This window comes from Rattus norvegicus, chromosome 20, assembly GCF_021556685.1.
Source record: "Rattus norvegicus strain SHRSP/BbbUtx chromosome 20, alternate assembly SHRSP_T2T, whole genome shotgun sequence".
Classification (NCBI taxonomy): domain Eukaryota; kingdom Metazoa; phylum Chordata; class Mammalia; order Rodentia; family Muridae; genus Rattus; species Rattus norvegicus.
In genome coordinates this window covers 18,898,603-18,917,203 of record NC_141553.1, presented here as the reverse complement: position 1 = coordinate 18,917,203, position 18,601 = coordinate 18,898,603, and the positions used below count along the sequence as shown (strand labels likewise).

General features: G+C 45.3%; 1 protein-coding gene across 9 annotated transcripts in view; it reads left to right on the top strand.

The window, feature by feature from the left end:
- Window positions 1–18,601, top strand: part of Fam13c (family with sequence similarity 13, member C) — a 122,206-nt gene that overhangs the window by 58,687 nt on the left and 44,918 nt on the right. For all 9 annotated transcript variants that reach the window (NM_001399503.1, XM_087597262.1, XM_087597261.1 and 6 more), the window contains one exon: window positions 8,052–8,115. In NM_001399503.1, coding sequence (NP_001386432.1) covers window positions 8,052–8,115 — 64 coding nt within the window. The remainder of the gene's footprint in view (window positions 1–8,051; window positions 8,116–18,601) is intronic.

Genomic DNA, 18,601 nt, shown 5'->3' with positions numbered 1-18,601 from the left:
GTATTTTTTATCACACTAACAGAAATGAATCTCGAAACAGGATCTGATGGAAGATTATGAGACTAGCTTCCTGAATTGAACTAGGGACAAATGGTCTGGCTCTGGGACTAGAAAGGGATCAGTCTTGGTTCATGGAGTTCTGGCTTCTCAGGGATAGGGGATTGACCCCTGCGGAGTCCCATTTGGAGATCTGTGCTAAGGATTTTTTATTGGTGCTTGTATTACTATAAAAGTACCAGTGACTTTTCTATTGCTGTGATAAGATATCATGACCAAGCCAACTTATAAAAGAAATAGTTTATTATGGGCTTCTGTCCATAATAAGAGGCTTGAGTCCATGATGGTGGAGTGTAGGTAGCAGGCGTCAGGCACCTGGAGCAGTTGCTAAAAGTTCACATCTCGAACTGAAGAAGGAGGCAGAGAACACACTGAGACTAGGTCTTTTGAAACGTCAAAGACTTCTCAAACAGTTCAGAACCTAGGGAACATTTGAACACGAGTACTGCTTAAAATTAACTTCCAGAGAGAAATAACTGATGGATCCCAACAAGACCACATGTCACAGAAAAGGAGATTGGTTTCAGAAAATGTGGGTGCTAGGGATGGAACGTAGTGGGTATCCGGGGTCAATATAGTATTGGGTGGCTTCAGTCAGGAGAATCAGGAGCCTGGAGAAAGAAGAGAATTAAGCACTAGTTTTGTGATGACTTCAAACAAGAGTCTGCTGTGCCTTGTCAGATTCTACAGTAATATATTCCCTGGGAGGCCAGCCCAGAGAGAGAGTCTACACTGGTCACTTCCCAAGCTATTGCCTAGGGGCTTTTAGGATAAAATTTCCAATTAGGAATCCCCCAAATTGTTTGGTTATTACTCTATCTCTCTTAATATTTTGATTTAGGAGGTCTGAACTGAGTCATATCTATCTCTGTTTGATTACTGTTGTTTGCTCGCTGTTGTTATTGGAGACAGGGTTTTTCCATGTGGCCTTAACTGTCCTGGAATTCATTCTGTAGACCAGGCTGGCCTTAATTCATAGGGATCCACCTTATTCTGCCTCCTAAGTACTGGGATTAAAGTTGTGTACTACCCCAGCCTGGTCTATTTCTGCTTTTAATAATAGAAATAGACTCTAATCTCCACAACTGTAAGGTAGGAGGTGGGGCCTGAGTCCTTAGTCATTGGCAGTATGTTATTGGAGATCAGCATCCTGGGTTGACCTATAACATCTTTGTCCTCTCAAGGGGAATTTGTTGACCTGAATAAGTGGATATATGCATTACTAGTCAGCTGAGAAGCATCTCTTGACTTCTAATTTTTCGATGTGTAAGTGACAGTCTGTGATAATTTCTAACTCAATGACTTTAAAGTTAAAACCTGTGCTCTTTGATGTTCATTATTTGGCTCAGAAGTTTATAAAGAACCAAAAAGAGGGCCTGGAGAAATGGCTCAGCAGTTAGGGGTGCTTGCTGCTCTTGTAGAAGATCCAAGTTGAGGTTCTGGTTCCCATGTTGGGCCGCTCACAACAGCTCCAGGAGACTTGATGCCTTCTGGAATAAATAAATATATTTATTTAAAAATAGATGTATTTAAAACAAAGAATCAGTAAGAGATTGTGTTTGGTATGTACTAGACACCATACAGAGAGGCCCTTTATAACGCTGGCGCCAAGGGTGGTGGTTGTCTCTAAAACGATACTCCTGGAGTTTACTGGCATCTCGTCTGTGTCTGCATGTAGAGGTATTGTGTGATGTGAAGAACATTTTGCTCAGGGTTGCCCTCTTGGGATGTACCTTTTGTTTTCAAAAAGAGTTTCAGGAAATGACAGTGATACCACCAGCCAGTAGCCGTCCGGCTGTACATCCCTGTGTCCCAAGTGCTGTGTCCTAATATCGAGGCTTGCTTTATTCACAGAATATTGTAAATCTCTTGAGATTTGTGGTCAGCTCTGTTTGGCCCTAAGGCTGTGAAGCATTCTGAACACGGTTAAGGTGCTTATCCTCTACTCTTTCTGACAAGGTTCTTTGGATTCCAGGGTAGCCGTCTAACTAGTCTTAGTTAGGCACTGACTTTTCTTAGCTCACCCTTCTCAAGGGAGAAATGTCCTTATGGAAGGGAGAGTCACTGCAGCCTGCAGGTGACTCAGAGGAGGCAGCATGGGCCATGCAGACTTGGTAATTTATCAGAATTGGCAGCTGTCCAGGGGTCTGAGATAAATACTTTATTATCAAATGTATACATATACACACACACACAAATATACATACAAATGTATGTGTACACACACACACACACACACACACACACACACACACACACCCCTATACATATATAAAACATTATTGGCTGTTGGGCTAGGGAGAGATAAACAGTTTAGAGGACTCTGGATTAGATTCTGCCAGCCACTGGCTAAAATGGATGCTTTTCATCGAAGCAAGACCGTTCCATTAACCAATTAAGTTATAGTTAAAATGTCGATATAAAAATAAAACCCGATATCCTGTGTTGGGATTGGCCATAAAGATAAATGTTGAGCAAAATTCATGATTCCTGTCCTACAGAGCTTGCCATCAAAAGTGACTGTTAAATAATTCTAAAGACATGGGATTACGAACTGAGTCGTTTCCTATGCAACAGGTCCCCAGAGAAAGAAGATGTAATTGGGACGTATGTGTTCGCCAAAGGAGAAATGAGTTAATTCAGAGATGAAGTGAACTAGGAGAGAACTAGGTAGGCACAAGGACATTGTGGTGGTTTGAATATGGTTGGCCCAGGGAGTGGCACTCTTAGAAGTTTCGGCCTCGTTGGAGGAAGTGTGTCATTGTGGGCGTGGGCTTTAAGACCCTCCTCCTAGCTGCCTGGAAGCCAGTCTTCTCCTAGTGGCCTTCTGAACAAGGCGTAGAACTCTTAGCTCCTCCTGCACCATGCCCGCCTGGACACTGCTGTGCTCCCACCTTGATGATCACGGACAGAACCTCTGAACCGGTAAGCCAGTCCCAATGAAATGTTGTTCTTGTAAGAGTTACCTTGGTCATGGTGCCTTCACAGCAGTAAAACCCTAAGACAGACATGAGCTAAAGGTATGAGCTTGGAAGGTGTGTACTTCGTGGGAGGCACTGGAGGGACGCCCTTTTAACTACAGCACAGATGGGCGTGGTATGAGCAGAGAATGAAGAGGTGGGCCAAGGCTAAATCCTTCAGACCTCATTAGACATTTTCAGAATTGCAGAGTGTCTCTCCGGGGACTTTTCTGAACACAGTTACACAGTGTCCTTCACTCGTCCTGCCCAGGTTGCCGAACTCATTCTAGAGCCGCTGGCGAATCCTTAGTAGATTTTTCTCAGAATTGTATCCTTTGAGTGCAGTGGGCAGAGGGTAGTTGAGGGGCCAGATCTTGTGCAGGGAATACTCTGGAAAGGGGAGTAAGGAGACCGGGAGCCCTTTACTATTCCAGCAAAAGATAACAATAGCTTTGCTCAAGATGGTGGTGAGGGGTGTGAAGAGGAGGGAACAGACAAGTCATTAGAGGTAAGAAATTGAAATACTGGTAACATATTGGCTGCTGGGCAAGGGAAGGATAAACAGTTTAGGGAACTCTGGGATAGCTTCTATCAGCCACTGGCTAGCTGGAAGCTTTTCATTGAAGCAGGCCTGTTCCATTAACTAATTCAATAACAGTTAAAATGTTGATATAAAAATAAAACCTTGAGCTAAAATACAGTGCTCCTCTCACAAATTATCACATCCCGTGGTCTGAAGTTGTTCTGGGGCCAAGGAAAATATTTGAATGCCTAGTTGGTTTTGTTGTTTTAGATTCCTGTACACCTCCCCAGAGAGGCCCGCTGCAGGATGACCCTGACGCCTGACTCTGCAAACACTTCAGGAATCCAGCAAAATGGGAACGCTGTTTTTTTTTTAAAGCTGCCTTTCGATGACCCGTCCACAAGCTCACAGGCATAGATCCTGGGGAGAAGCCGTTTTAATATCAGTACACAACTACCTTTGGTAGTTCTCTATTGAAGAGTATTCATTTAAAGCACCAGTATTTTTATTTACTGTATCGTGGTGATGAAGGTGGTTTTGGTACAGATGGTGGAGGTGTGACAGTGGTGACACTTTAGTGGTGTGACAGTGGTGGTATTTCTTGTGGTGATGTTGGAGGTGTTGTCTGTGGTGATGTTGGAGGTGTTCTCATGGTAATGGTGCTGGTGCTGCTGGTGATGGTGGAGGTATGGCTTGTGATGCTCTAAGTGATCATGGTATCTCTAATGTTAATGCTGCTGATGGTGGTGAGGATGCTAATGGTGGTGTTGGTGACAGCTGTTGGCAGTGGTGGCAGTGATTGTGGCAGCCATTGTTGCAACCGGAATGATGGGCTCTGTGGTGAACGAGGCATCAGTATTGAGGACCACCGTTGGGCTCTGAGGAGTACACACTGCATGTCTTTTTGCCTACTTAGGCCTTGGCTAGGAACCAGAGTTGTGATGGATTGGCAGTGTTCTGACTCGCTCATCTTTGCCTTCCAAACGTGGGTTTGATGGAGACAGGTAGCCGTTTGCCTGTTACTGTGGGAGGCGGGAAGGCAGTAGAACTGAAGGGAGAATTTCGGTGTGGTGCGAGTATCATGTATAAAATGATTTCTTGGCAGGATTGACCATGGTTGGAGCAGTGTCTTAAGGGTATGGGGGAGAAGGAATTGGACTCAGCTGCTTACTGATCTCCTCAGTCACTACTGAACTTTCCCAGCAAGACTTCTGTTTTGTTTTACACACACACACACACACACACACACACACACACACACACACTCACTCACTATCTTCAGACACACCAGAAGAGGGCATCGGGTCTCATTACAGATGGCTGTGAGCCACCATGTGGTTGCTGGGATTTGAACTCAGGACCTCTGGAAGAGCAGTCAGTGCTCTTAAACTCTGAGCCATCTCTCCAGCCCTGACCTTTAACACTCGAACATCAGGCTGTCATTGTCCTTGTCTCTGAATGATTGGTGCTTTCTGACTGTGAGGGCTTGAGCAGTTTTCCTGCTAGTTCTGGTCTCTGTGCCTTGCTTTCCATTTCTCCATGATCCTGCCGTCCGGCGGGTTATCAGTTCTTGTTGACTTATTGGTTTTTTCATGGCTTCGTTCCTTTCATGAAAATACAGATCCTAGGGCTGGAGTGATGGCTTGGCAGTTGACAGCATTGGCCGCTCTTCTGGAAGACCCAGTTTGATTCCCAGCACCCACATGATGGTGACAACCATTTGTAACTCCAGTCCCTGAGGATCTGATGCCCTCTTCTGGCTTCTGTGGGCACCAGGCACGAATATGGTACAGAGACACATTTGCAGGCAAAATGTCCATACACATAAAAATAGAGACAAATCCTCAAAAGAATCACGACAGTGGTCTTTCTATGTACTGTCTTATCCCAGTACCTGATCTAGGTTAAGGAACGTAATTGATGCTAATAAATACTTGTTGAATGACTGATGAAATTGCTTAACTGCCCTCCCTCCTCCTTTTGGACCAACGGCCATAACAGTACTAATCTCATGTGCTTCTCTTGAGCATTAAATGAAGTAATTTGATTAAACCACCTGACAGGACCAGCTGGACGCATGAGGGCTGGCGAAGTCTTGGATTCCTCTTGATATTTTTCTTCCTTGAAACTGTTTTCTCTCTGGTAACTATAGAACAAATTCTGGTTGGCTTCTTGTCTTCGTATGCTGCTTCTCCATTTTCTTCATGACTGACTTTCTTTGCTCCTCTCCTCCCCTCCCCTCTCCTCCCCTCTCCTCTCCTCTTCCTTTCTCCTTCCTCCCTTCCCTCCCTCTCTCCCTCCCTCCCTCCCTTCTTTCTCCCTCCTTCCTTCCTTCCTTCCTTCCTTCCTTCCTTCCTTCCTTCCTTCCTTCCTTCCTTCCTTCCTTCCTTCATCAGGCCCAGGATCTAAGCCCAGGGCCTTTCACTTGCCAAGCAAGGTCTCTGCTAGTGACCTAAAGCCCAGCTCCCATGGCCTGTCTGTCTTTTGTCTTCTGGGTTAGTTCTAAAGAAGATCGTAATAGCTACCTCATGGGACACGAAAGGCTGTTCATAAACAATTCTTACTGTCACTGTCAGCTGTAGAAAACAATACAGGGAGTCTAGAGTCACATAATACACCACACTGGAATCATTATATAATTCTGGTGACTAATGGCATATTTTTAATAATAACCAAGTTTTGGTATGCTGCCAGATAAGCCAACATCCATGTCAGATGGTTCACAGCTGCCTGCAGCTGCAGCTCCCGAGGTTGCAACACTGTTTCTGCCCTCAATGCACCCTGCCCTCACATGCATATTCCCGAATACAGACACATGGGCCTATGATCTAAAATAAATCTTAAAAACACCACACTCCTGCTTTCTTATGGAAGTGTAGGTTGAGAACCACCCTAGATAACAAAGAATGTAAGACCCATTCAATGATTTGAAAAGAAGGGATGCTTAATCCCCGTTCCCTTGAGTCCTTTTGCTATCATGCCATGTTGGTGGCTCAGGGGACCAGGAGAGGTGGTGCAGCTGAACTGGAAAATCTTCCTCACTCTCTGCTCATTGTGGCTGTGCATGGCTGACCTGGTGACTGGGAGCCCCGGCCTTCTCCTGATGACTGCAGGAGGAAGATGCCAGTCTTGTGCAGCTGTGGACGACAGCCTCAGTATTGCCCTTTCATCGTCTTCGTGTTCTGCCATACTTTTATATGCTGTCATGTAAAAGCCAATTGTTTGCGAGGCGTGGTTGTTTGTAAGCCCGACTCGCTGCTACAGAGAAAAATCTCACTTATGTTGAAGGAGTTAGGCCTCTGGTGTTGCTCATTGAACCTTTCTGAACTGTATTACGCCACGATGCACTCATTAGCCATGGTAGCCGTTCAGCCAGGCAGCCGTTTGTCTTCAGTTGAAATCTAAACTGACTCAGTGTTCCAGCTATAAATGACTTTTTAAACGTCTTTTTAAAAGCTGGCAAACTTACGGACTAAGCATCCTACACTGTACTCATTAAGACAGCTGGCCTTTTAATAAGAACTGTAATTTGTTTATTACAGAGGAAAATAGGAGCTCCTGCAGACAAACTCGAATGGTGTCTAACATGCCACCGGGCATAGAATTTGACAAGTCTGGATTTGGACCTGAGCATCTACCGGGAGTTAGGGGTTCTTGTTTTCTTTTGATTTTTTTTTTTTTTTCGGAGCTGGGGACCGAACCCAGGGCCTCGCACTTGCTAGGCAAGCACTCTACCGCTGAGCTAAATCTCCAACCCTCTTCTTTTGATTTTTAAACAAAGAAGGGACCCAATGTCATATGCGTTGTCTTGCTTTCAGGTCCTTTTCCTTCTATTTGGAGACATTTAGTTAGAAAACCCAGCTTTGCTATCTGACATGGCAACGGCTCTAGAATTTGTGAATTCAGTGACAGGACAAGACCTTTGTGAGTGTGTGTACATAGGGTGTGTGTGTGTGTGTGTGTGTGTGTGTGTGTGTGTGTGTGTATAGGTGCCAGGTGCACATGTGGAGGTCACGGGGCAACCATGGGAATGGGTCTGTCCGTTCCATTTATCACAGAGATCTCTTTATTGTTAGCCCCTGCGTATTCCGGGAAGAGGAGGGTAAGAAGGCCTCCTCAGAGAGGGGATATGTGAACCAAAGCTGATGGTTATTTGACAAGAGATGTGTGTAGATCTGGGTAAAACATCCCAGACCCAGAATGGCTGAAGGGATGGGGTTTGAAGTAGGATAGGGACTGTGGGCTTAAGAAACTGTGGTGGCGGGGAGTGGGGGTGGCCAGGGCGACTGGGGAAGAGGGCTAGAGAAGCAGAGGAGAGCAGCAGATCAGGGAGGTCACCGGTGCTCACATACTCTGTGTGTCCCAGGCCACCGAAGGAGGCTGAATGTTACCCTTTGATGGGTAGGGGACCACTTGGGACTTTCAACACGGATCTGTGGCCACCAGCTTCAAATGTGTGTTGTCGAAATGGTTCTTTCAAAATAGACATAATTTTCCTTTATATTTTGTAGAATAGACCAGAGGGCTACCATTTGGCCAAAGGATGCTTTTGGAACTCAGCAGGACTTACATGAGGTAGGTGGAAAAAATTACGGGTTATACCAACAGGAGCTAGCCAGTTTCAGAATTGCCTGTTCTCACAGCACCAGCAAAGACCATGTTTCCCCCCCCCAATTAAAACTTTTCAGTCTTTTCACTCCTAAGCGAACTTTTTAGTTCTGATAATAAAATGTTACTTCTCTAATGTTCTTCCTTGTGTTGGAGCAAAGAGCTTAAAATGGTATTTTCGAGACTGCTCACCATACCTTGGCCCTTGCCCAAGTCCAGCTGTCATTTCTTTGTCTACTTTCCAGCCTCACTTCGGGATTATATAACCAGGGCTGCGATAATTAACATTTGTAGAACTTTCCCTTAATTGAATTTTATCTGGATTTCCCCTTCTCTGTTTCCCACTGACTAGTGTTTGCAGCCTCAAACATAATTGGGCTGACTGTTCATTCGCTGAGCATAACTCAAGTCAATGTCTGCACCCTAGTTCTCCTCATATGCTTTGAGATATGGGGGCCCTGGTTTTCAGTCCAAATCGCATCCCATTACACTGGACAGTGCATTAGTTAGCTCGTTCTAGAGTTTCTTTGAAATATGTAATTGGATTGTAATGTCGGAAATCAGTATGATATAATCAGATCGCCTGCTGCTGCGAATGCCTTGGCTTGAGACGCTGGTTTGGAATACTCAGCTGGTTTCTCTCACCCTCATTAAGTTGGAGCAGCGGGTGGTATTCAGTGTCTCTGATTAGTATCATAGCCAAGAAGATAAATAGGCTTGATACTCAGATGCCCAGGAGAGAAAGGAGCAGCTTCAGGCAGATTGTTAATTTAGCATTTTGAAGATATGGTCCTCTTCTGTCCCTTAGTTCCCAGATCCCATAAAAGGCACTTAAATATGTGATTTATCTTTCTTAGATGATGGTGGTGGTGGTGGTGGTGGTGGTGGTGGTGGTGGTGGTGGTGGTGGTGGTGGTGGTGGTAGAATTGGTAGAATTTGACAGAGAAATTAAACCAGGTGTTTGGCTAAGCCAGGTTAAATGGCTAAATTCACCACAAATATCATTAATCTAACACACATGAGATTGTCGAAGGCTGTTAAATTTCTGTGTGTTCAGACACAGCCTTCGAGTAGCATGTGACTCACGGTGGAAAAGAGCGAGGAGCTTGAATCTGCACACGTGTCTGTCTTCCTTTCTGTCAGCGAGCAGAAAGCAATATGGGAATCCTCAGAGGACTGTTTTTGAAGCGCAATACTAGGGAGTGGGCGTGGCTTGGACGTAAGGGCGTGGCTTAGATGAGGGCGTGGCCTCGAAGAATCACTGTTTTTTTTTAAGCTCGGAGAGAAACTTTGAGTTTTGCGATTGGAAATGACGGGAATACTGAGATGGCTTGAGCAGTTTCTAAAAAGCTCTGTCTGTTCTCCTGTTCCTCCCTGTGTCGCGTCTGCAGATCGTATGGACTGTGCGTAGGCCTTGTGCTTCAGTGTGGAGACCTGGGTCACCTCCAGGCCAAGGTGGCTCCTCCAGACCGGGTGTGAGAACACAGAAAACATGTGTTCAGAGTAGTTCGGTTCCAGTTCACTGGGCAGGCTGAATGCGCAGGCCCACGACCTTGCAGGCAGTTCCAGCTGTGATGAAAATATGCGGCATGGAAAGAGAATGCAGAGAAGCTGGGAGAGAGGGGGCAGCAGAAGCGAGGTCAGCACTGTGGTGTGAGGGACGGTGTGGTCGCACTCAGAAACATCTCAGAGAGTGTAAATCTAAAACGTGTGTTAAACTTAACACTACATTCTTTTATGAAAAAAATCCACTAATATCTTCCTAAATGATGGTCCTATGGGGCATGCATATATATATAAAATGAATGTATGTAGAATATGCATACAGAAAAGTATTCCTAGGCAGTATATGACCAATATCACATTTCTCCATCAGTCTGGAGTATCTAGTTCTTGACTTTGGTTTTTTGATAGGATTTTGGTCTCCATTCTACCCTCTTCACATGTCTCTGGGGCTGTGAATCTGCTCTCAAACACCTGACTGTGCACCTGCCACTCATTCACCTGAGCTGTCTGGCTCCACACACCTGACTGTGCACCTGCCACTCATTCACCTGAGCTGTCTGGCTCCACACACCTGACTGTGCACCTGCCACTCATTCACCTGAGCTGTCTGGCTCCACACACCTGACTGTGCACCTGCCACTCATTCACCTGAGCTGTCTGGCTCCACACACCTGACTGTGCACCTGCCACTCATTCACCTGAGCTGCCTGGCTCCACACACCTGACTGTGCACCTGCCACTCATTCACCTGGGCTGCCTGGCTCCACACACCTGACTGTGCACCTGCCACTCATTCACCTGAGCTTTCTGGCTCCCCCTCTGTAAGATACCTAGACTTACAAATCAATCTGTTTCTCATCCATTTTCATCTTCAGGCCGGGCTGTTTTGCCTTGTCCATATTACTAATAGATCACTTTAAAGCACTTTAAAGCTAGAATAAGGGGAAACAACGGTATTGACCCACTGTAGCTCATAAATGTTATTTCTCATTTAAATCCCCACGAAGAAGCTAACAGGATGGTAAAGAAACTGAATGGGCATCTTTCCCACCAAGCAGTGATGCCACGTTAGAGCCCCAGAGATTGTTAGCTGGTTCTAACAGGAGAGCACAGCTACTCAGGTCGCATTGAGAGAAGAATGGCTCTTCTCCATGGGAGAAGGTTATCTTCCTTGATTAAGCATAAAGCCTCTGGAGAGATACACAGAGAGGTGGGGAAGAGAAGGAAAGAACCAGGTAGCCCTACCTAGATCTGCTGAATCAACCCTGGTGATCAACTGGGTGGCAGATGTCATAGCTGTTACTCAAACCCTAGACTGCTTATCACAGGATGTCAACTAATTTGAATCTCGGATCTTTCAGACTGGAGAGAGGTTTTGAATTTAGTTGGCTCTTTTCAGTCCTTTTAAAAAAAATATTTATTTATTTATTTAATGTATGAGTATGCTGTAGCTGTCTTCAGACACACCAGAAGGGGGCGCCAGATCTCATTACAGTTGCAAGCCACCATGTGGTTGCTGGGACTTGAACTCAGGACCTTCGGAAGAGCAGTCAATGCTCTTAACTGCTGTGATATCTCTCCAGCCCAAGGCTTTTCCCTCTTAACAGGGTGATTCTACACTGTTTTGATTATTCTCATCGCTTATAGTATTTAGTTGAGGGTCCTGTCATATTCTGGGTTGAGACTTCCTCATGATCAACCTTCTAAGTCCAGATGGGTGTCTTAGGGTTTCCATTGTTGTGAAGAGATACCCGGACCAAGGCAACTCTTAGAAAGGCAAACATTTAATTGGGGCTGGCTTGCAGGTTTAGTCCTACTATCATAACAGGAAGCATGGTGGCATACATGCAGACATGGTGCTGGAAAAGGAGCTGAGAATTCTGCGTCTTGATTGGAAGGCAACCAGGAGAGACGGGCATCCTCAGGCAGCTAGGAGGAAGCTGTCTTTCTGCAATAGGTGGCGCCTGAGCATAGCAGGAGACCTCCAAAGCCCACCCCCGCAGTGACTCACTTCCTCAGACAAGGCCACACCTAACAGTGCTACTCCCTGTGGGCCAAGCCTATTCAAACCACCACAATGGGGAAACCATGTTATATGAATGACATAGATGCTGATCACTGTTTTTTACTGGTCTCATTGGTGGTCACCAAGTTATAAGAGGAGGGTAGGGAGTGGCCGAAGATCTGAAATGTCCATTTGTTGAAAGCTGCCATTTTATTTGTTAATTGTACGGTCATTTATATAACTGTCCTCTAAAGTGGTGGTCTGAGACCCTTTGGAAACCAACCGACCCTTTCACAGGGGTCACCAAATACCACCAGAAAATATATATACATCACAATTCATAATAGTAGCAAAACAAAATAGCAATGAAAATAATTTTATGATTGTGGTCACCAAAACATGAGGAACTGTATTAAAGGGTTACACTGTTAGGTTGAAAACCACCACTCTAGAGGAAAATGGTCACTTAAAAATTGTTCACGACATATGTCTCGGATTCTCTGCTGATCTTTTCCCTCAGAGATGCCATGAAGATGTCCTGTGTTTAATAGTGAGGTGTCAGATAGGCTTGCTTCTGGGTCTGCCTTTATCTAGTATGTCAAAACACCAGCCAGGCGGTCAGCCACGAGATGAAAAGCTCTTAAGAAAGCTATGTTTTAGATCCTCCTTAAGTTTCTAGCCAACAATCTACTTAGTTTGGGTCTTAGTTGACCCCATCAGTCACCCTAGCGATGTGTTTATACTTCTAGGGTTGCTTTTAAGTTGGTTTGACTTCATGAAAGTAGGGAGATTTCTGGGGTTGGGGATTTAGCTCAGTGGTAGAGCGCTTGCCTAGCAAGTGCAAGGTCCTGGGTCCCCAGCTCCGAAAAAAAGAAAAGAAAAAAAAGAAAGAAAGAAAGTAGGGAGATTTCTATATTTATGTGTAGGGTCCACTTTCATGTTCAACAAACAACCGTAGAGAAGATGCTTAAAGTAATACTGGATTTAGTCCCGAGTTGTGTGGTACTTTGACTGGAGTTCTACCTACCAGGACCAATGTCTTCATTACTTTTCTATTGCTGTTAATAATACTCTGACAAAGCACCTTAAGTGAGAAAGGGCTTATTTTGGATCCCTGTACCGCAAGTGTACACAGTGGGGAAGACATAGTCGCAGGGACAGGAAGTCAACTGGTTACATGCACCACACAGAGGACAGAGTGGACAGGAAGTGAGGCCACCTTGTGGTTCCTACCTAGTGACTCGTTTCCTCCAGTAAGCTCCACTCTTCCAGGTTCCATAACTTGTTCCAACAGTGCCACCCGTTGGAGATCGAATGCTCTAACACCTTTATCTGTTGAGGTAAAGTCCAAACAACAGAATACCATGTAATTTTCAGAACTGGTGTAGGTGATAAGGTATAGGTGACAAACTGAGCATGAAACTAGTACTCAATGATCTGATATCAATAGAAAGCTTCATCGAGTCTTAGTGACTACTGTACAAAGGTGATGATGATTTTAAGTGTCTACAGAACATCAAAGCAAAGGGTTAGCCCTTCCTTCACATAGTACAATTGTAGAATGTTGGTTGTGTTATGTTTGCCCTAGTAATTCAACATCACCCTCAGTGTCTCTCCAGTGTAAAGATACATGGATACTTAAAATTTGTTAAAAGTGGAACAGTCAAACATTTGAGTGCTGTCTTTGGTCTCAGTGTGTGTCTACATACACGTGTCTACATACTGTGTCTCTGGGAGGAGGGCATATGTCCTTATCAGCATGTAGAATGTATGACAGAGATATTTTGGCATCAGACCATAAAGACCTCAAGAAGGTAAGAGTTACCTCTTGGTATTGTTTGGTGATTAGCTCCAAGAGCCCCCCCCCACCCCAACAGTTATAAAATCCATGGATTATTAACCCCTTATGTAAAATGGTGTGGTATTCATAAGCAATCTGATCACACCTTCCTGCATACTTTAGCTCTTCTCTAGATAGCTTAATACCAATTTAAGATACAGTCCAAGTAACTATTACACTGTATTGCTAAAGAATGCATATTCTGTGTACATCAAATACAGACAATTTAACAGTAATTTTTGACCTGTGGTGGGTTGAATTGATGGATGCAGAAATTCACGAATTTGGAGGACTGGCTTTACTGTTTGAGATGTCTTCTTCAAAATTACTTTAATAATTTTGCCTGTGAAAATAAATAAAATGAAATAGCCCATGAAAGGCTTCCATGACGCTCCAGTGTTGGCCGAGAAGTGTTTTTTCCTGTTAGGAAAGACTGCTGCATCTTTCTATTTAAGTTAAAACCCAGCCTATAGAGTTAGACCCGAGTTCAGGTTCTACTGAAGACTATTTTGAAGCATCTGACATCTTCTTGAGACAGGGTTTCTCTGTGTATCTCTGACTGTCCTGGAATTCATTCTGTAGACTGGGCTGGCCACAGACTCAGAGACCTGCCTGTCTCTGCCTCCCGAGTGCTGGGATTCAAAGGCGTGCGCCACCACGCTCAGCTGAGTTTTCTATTACTATTATGGTATAACAGGTCACCAAGACCTTAATGGCTTCAAACATCCATTTCTTAGCCCATGGTTGTATAGAGCAGCAGGAGTCTCTCCGCTCAGCTTTGTGTGAAAGAGACATTAAGGCATCAGCCAGAGTTTTATCTGGAGGAGGGGCCATGGGAAAATTCCTTCAGGTTGTTGCTTTAACTCAGGGTCTTGTCACAAGACTGTCATGTCTGCCCCCTTGCAGCTTGGCAGCTGGGTATAGCGTTCAACTTCTGAGTCTGCCACACTCTGCTCATGTGACTGGCTGGCTCTCCCTCAAGCCAGCTATATTGCTCGCAATCTGCCTCTGTTTCTAATTCCTCTGATGAAGCCTTCTGGCACCAGCTGGAAGAGGCTCTGCTTTTAAAGATTTTACTTGATTTGGCTAGGCACACCCAAATAATGGCTGTATCTTTTGCCAGCTGAGTTAGAACTCAACTACCTCTTGGTGGGGGTCGGGGGGGAGCCCTTCAAGCCAGCGCATAGATTAGTATTTGAATAACCAAGGTATGAAAACCCTGGGGGCCACCTTTAGGGTCTGGCCTGCCTTCTAATAGAATTACAGTCTTCCAAAACTAGAGAGTTCTGCAAAGCCTTACCCTGAGTCTCAATCATGAGGTGGGGCATTTATCCTTGAACTATTTGCCATGACCTTGGAGCTTGGAAGGAGCTGGCTGGCTACTAGAAGCCCGAATTTCCCCCTTCCACGCTGGGAATGCGGTTTGTAGAGGATGGATAATTGGATGTCTGGAAGCATCAACTCCAAGGTAATTTTCCTCTTGGCTAGATCACGGCAGGATGTCGCTGGACTTTTTTTTTTTTTTTTTTTTTTTTTTTTTTGGTTTGGTTTTGAGTCGGAATAAAGTGACCTTGCTCCCCTACCAAGGGTTCTTCTTCCCCAGCTGGAGCAGTGTCCTGTGAGTCATTTAATTTTAGCCACCCTTTGTTGTCAGTGTCAGCTGGGACCTCTCGTGGCCACCGTTGTCATGGTATGAGTCCTAATTCTCATTCCCAGGTGAGTGAGGCAGACAGCCAAGGAGCTGGACTGCTTTTAGAGCTGGTCGATTCTCCCCCTTTCCTTCAGAAGCCACTCTCCAGCCAGGCTGCTTATTTCTAGGAGAACCAGGTCTGGAATCCTAAACGGCTGCTGTAAGTAAAGGAAGAGGCCACGCCAATCCCAGCAGGTAACCACATTAGCTTGGAGAAGCAGCTGACTCATCCTCGTTTGCTTCCTCCTTATCAGCTGTCCCCATGGTTCCCCAATTCTTTGCTTTGGTGCCACATCTCCATTCTTTTCCTTTTTATTCCCTTAATTCCCGCCCCATCCCACTTCCGGCTACTAGTTCCCGCCCCCTCATCCCACTTCCGGTTACTAATCTCTCGCGCCCCCCCCCACGCCCACCTCTATTTTGATGAGAACCCGAAGAGTTCCATAACTGTTAGGGGTCAGCCCATGCCGCAGTGTTTGCTGCTTTCTGACAAAAGGATAAATGCAGAAACCACGTGGCTCAGGTGCTTTCCAGGAAGGTAACGTCCATGAATAGCTCTTCCATTTTTATGTGAATGTGCATACATGCCTATGGGTCTTAAGGCCACATTTTGTCTGGGTGCTATGACTTTTGCGTTTCCCTCCCTCCCTCCCGCAAGGAAATGATTATGCATTTCAGTACTATTTGTTGAGAAGCAAATGGATACCCAGACCCAGGACTGTTTTGGAGAGTGGAGAGGGGGCTGGATAGACGAGTGAGCACTGTCAACGCAACATCCAAGAAGTTCGCAGGGACACATACCAGGGTCCTAGAGCTTAGCTGTCCTTGCATGGATGCATTGCCTGTCTCTTTGCATGTTAGACAATTACAGCGCTTCTTGGGGCCATAAAGCACAAGCCTCAGGGCAGGAAGATAGAAAGTTTTCAGATTTCCTGACACAGTATTAGCATTTGGGGAAATAGCTATGTTTTCCAGTACGATCCGTCATCCTTACGAGACAAGAGCTTCGCTTAGGACTTCCAGCAGGAAAGTTACTGGTTTCCAATATTCAGCAATATCCAGAAAGTGAGTTAAAGTAGTGCCTTCAGAAATGAGAATGGGCTTGGGGGCTGGCAGGGAGGGGTCGATGGTTTGCCCAGTGACGCAGAATGGACAAAGTAAGGGATCAGTGGGTTTTCTGTAGCGTTCATTTCCTACCGAGTTTAGTTAGTTTAGTTTAGTTTTTGTTATGAAAATGGATGTCTGCCTTGTGAGTGCAATACCTCTTGAGGCCAGAGGGGGCCTCCCTAGAGCTCTCTAGAGCTGGAGATTTAGCTCTGGTCTGGCGTTGAGAACCGTAACTGGGTCCTCTGCCAGTGTGCTTACCACTGAGCCATCTCTCCAGCTCACTGACATTAGTTTTGAGTTTTTTTTTTTTTTTTTTTTTTTTAAAGACTGATATAAAGTGCTGTAGGAATGGCTACAAGAGGAATACTGTGATCAATACTATAGAGCCCAACAACTGAGGACAAGACAAAATGGTATGGCTTTCTCATAGCGCTTTGCTTCTTAGCAATTCCCCCCGGGAAATGCACTCTGTAAGCGATACGTGTTTTGTTTATGGAGGAAAAAGCCGTACCTAGAAAACCTCTGACTCAGAATATGAGATTATGAAGGTCTGTTTCCTGTCCTGTGATTTGCTTGTTAGTTTAGTGAGGTAAGGACAAGAAGAGTCTCACCATAAGCTGTGATAATCAGAGCTCCCCACCTCCAGGCTGAAATCCTTTGGCTGAAAGGAAGAGCTGTTCTATTACTGTGTGCTGCAGCTGTGCCATTTCTCGTCTTTTTTAAAAAAAAAATGTACGGACAGGATGCAATCAAGATCTGGATACTTTGGTCAGCACTCTGGCTCCCTGGTAGGAGTAGCTGCCTCTTAGTTCTGTTAGCAAGAAAGTGAGGGAAGCTTGTTAGCATCCTGCACAGAGGGGAGCTGGACTGTGTGAATGGAGGTGTGGCCTGACGCAAAGCATGCTGGGTTATAGGCATACAGTCCCCGGGGAGACTAACTACAGCTTAGCGCCTCTACAGGGAGAGAGAATCTGGGCTTCTCAAAGCAGCAATTCCCTTTCACGGGGGACACCTATCACCACTGGAAAACACGGAGTTACACATTGTGGTTAATAACAGCAGTAAAGTTACAGTTACAAAGTAGCGAACGAAAATAATTTTTTTGGTTGAGGAACTGTATTAAGGGGTTGCAGGGTTAGGAAGGTAAGAACCGCTGTCTTAGAGACATCAACATTGGAAGAAGCCCCATTTTGTTTGGTGAGAACATTGAGAGTCTCTGAGTAGCCCTTTGGGAGGTGACCTGTTGATCTCGCGTACCTCATATTTTATAATTCCAAGTGTGTGTGGGTCTAGATCCCAAGGGAAGGTCAAGGCTAGAAGACAGTGGGTGTGGCACCAGTGCAGGGAAAAGTACTTGTCCCTGGGCTGCGGTATTAATCAGGCAACCAAGATACTGTTCAGGGTGGGTCAGGGTCTCAGAAGATAGGGCACTTTTTCTCAAGGTCTTTATAGACCTTGGGGACTTTTATTAAAGTTTTCTTGCTCCAGACCTCATAAATCGGAACAAAGATGATATGATTTGGGGAATGTATGTATTTTGTAAACTCTCAGTGGGTTGTTTGTTTGTTTGTTTGTTTTTTAAATAACCTTGGAGTTTATTAACCAGAACATCGGAGGGTCTTCAGATTCAACACTCAGAGTCCCATCCTTCCAAAACTAAAACTGACAGGTAAAGACAGTCTTTTTACTGATAGACCCTACTGTTGTCCCAGCCCCCAAACAAGTAGATCACTGTAGTGATGTCAGATTACCAGACACAGACAAGTTCAAAGAGGAAGCGCCCTCCATCCAGCCCTCCTCATACATACACACATGACTGGCTCATGGTTTCAGAAGATGCAGTCCATCATGGTAGAGAAGCTCTGTTTACATCGTTCCAAGTAGGAAGAAGAGGGAGGGGACCTCTCATTCTCAGTTTGCTTGCTTCCCTGTCCCCTTCAGTGGGCCCTTCATAGGAGGATGCCAAAGAGGATCTGGGGGGGCTCTGGGGATGTCGGAGCAGGGAGCAGGCGAGTGCATGTAAGCTAAGGAACGGTCTTGTGTGTTCATCGAGAGCGTACGTGGGCTTGGGAGCTTATGCCCATGATTATGCAAACTGAGGGAACTATAGTAGTAAGTAGATGTCTAGGGACTGACCCGCATCCCAGGTTTTCAGCAAGGTTCCTGTTCAGTGTGCTTCACATCAGAGCGAGAACTACGTGCGCTTCCTAGAAACATCAAGGGATGGGAAGGTGCCGCCAAACCCCTTCCTAGAAACCAGACATGAATGGCTCCTGCTCTCTAATTGCACGCTCGCAGATGAAGG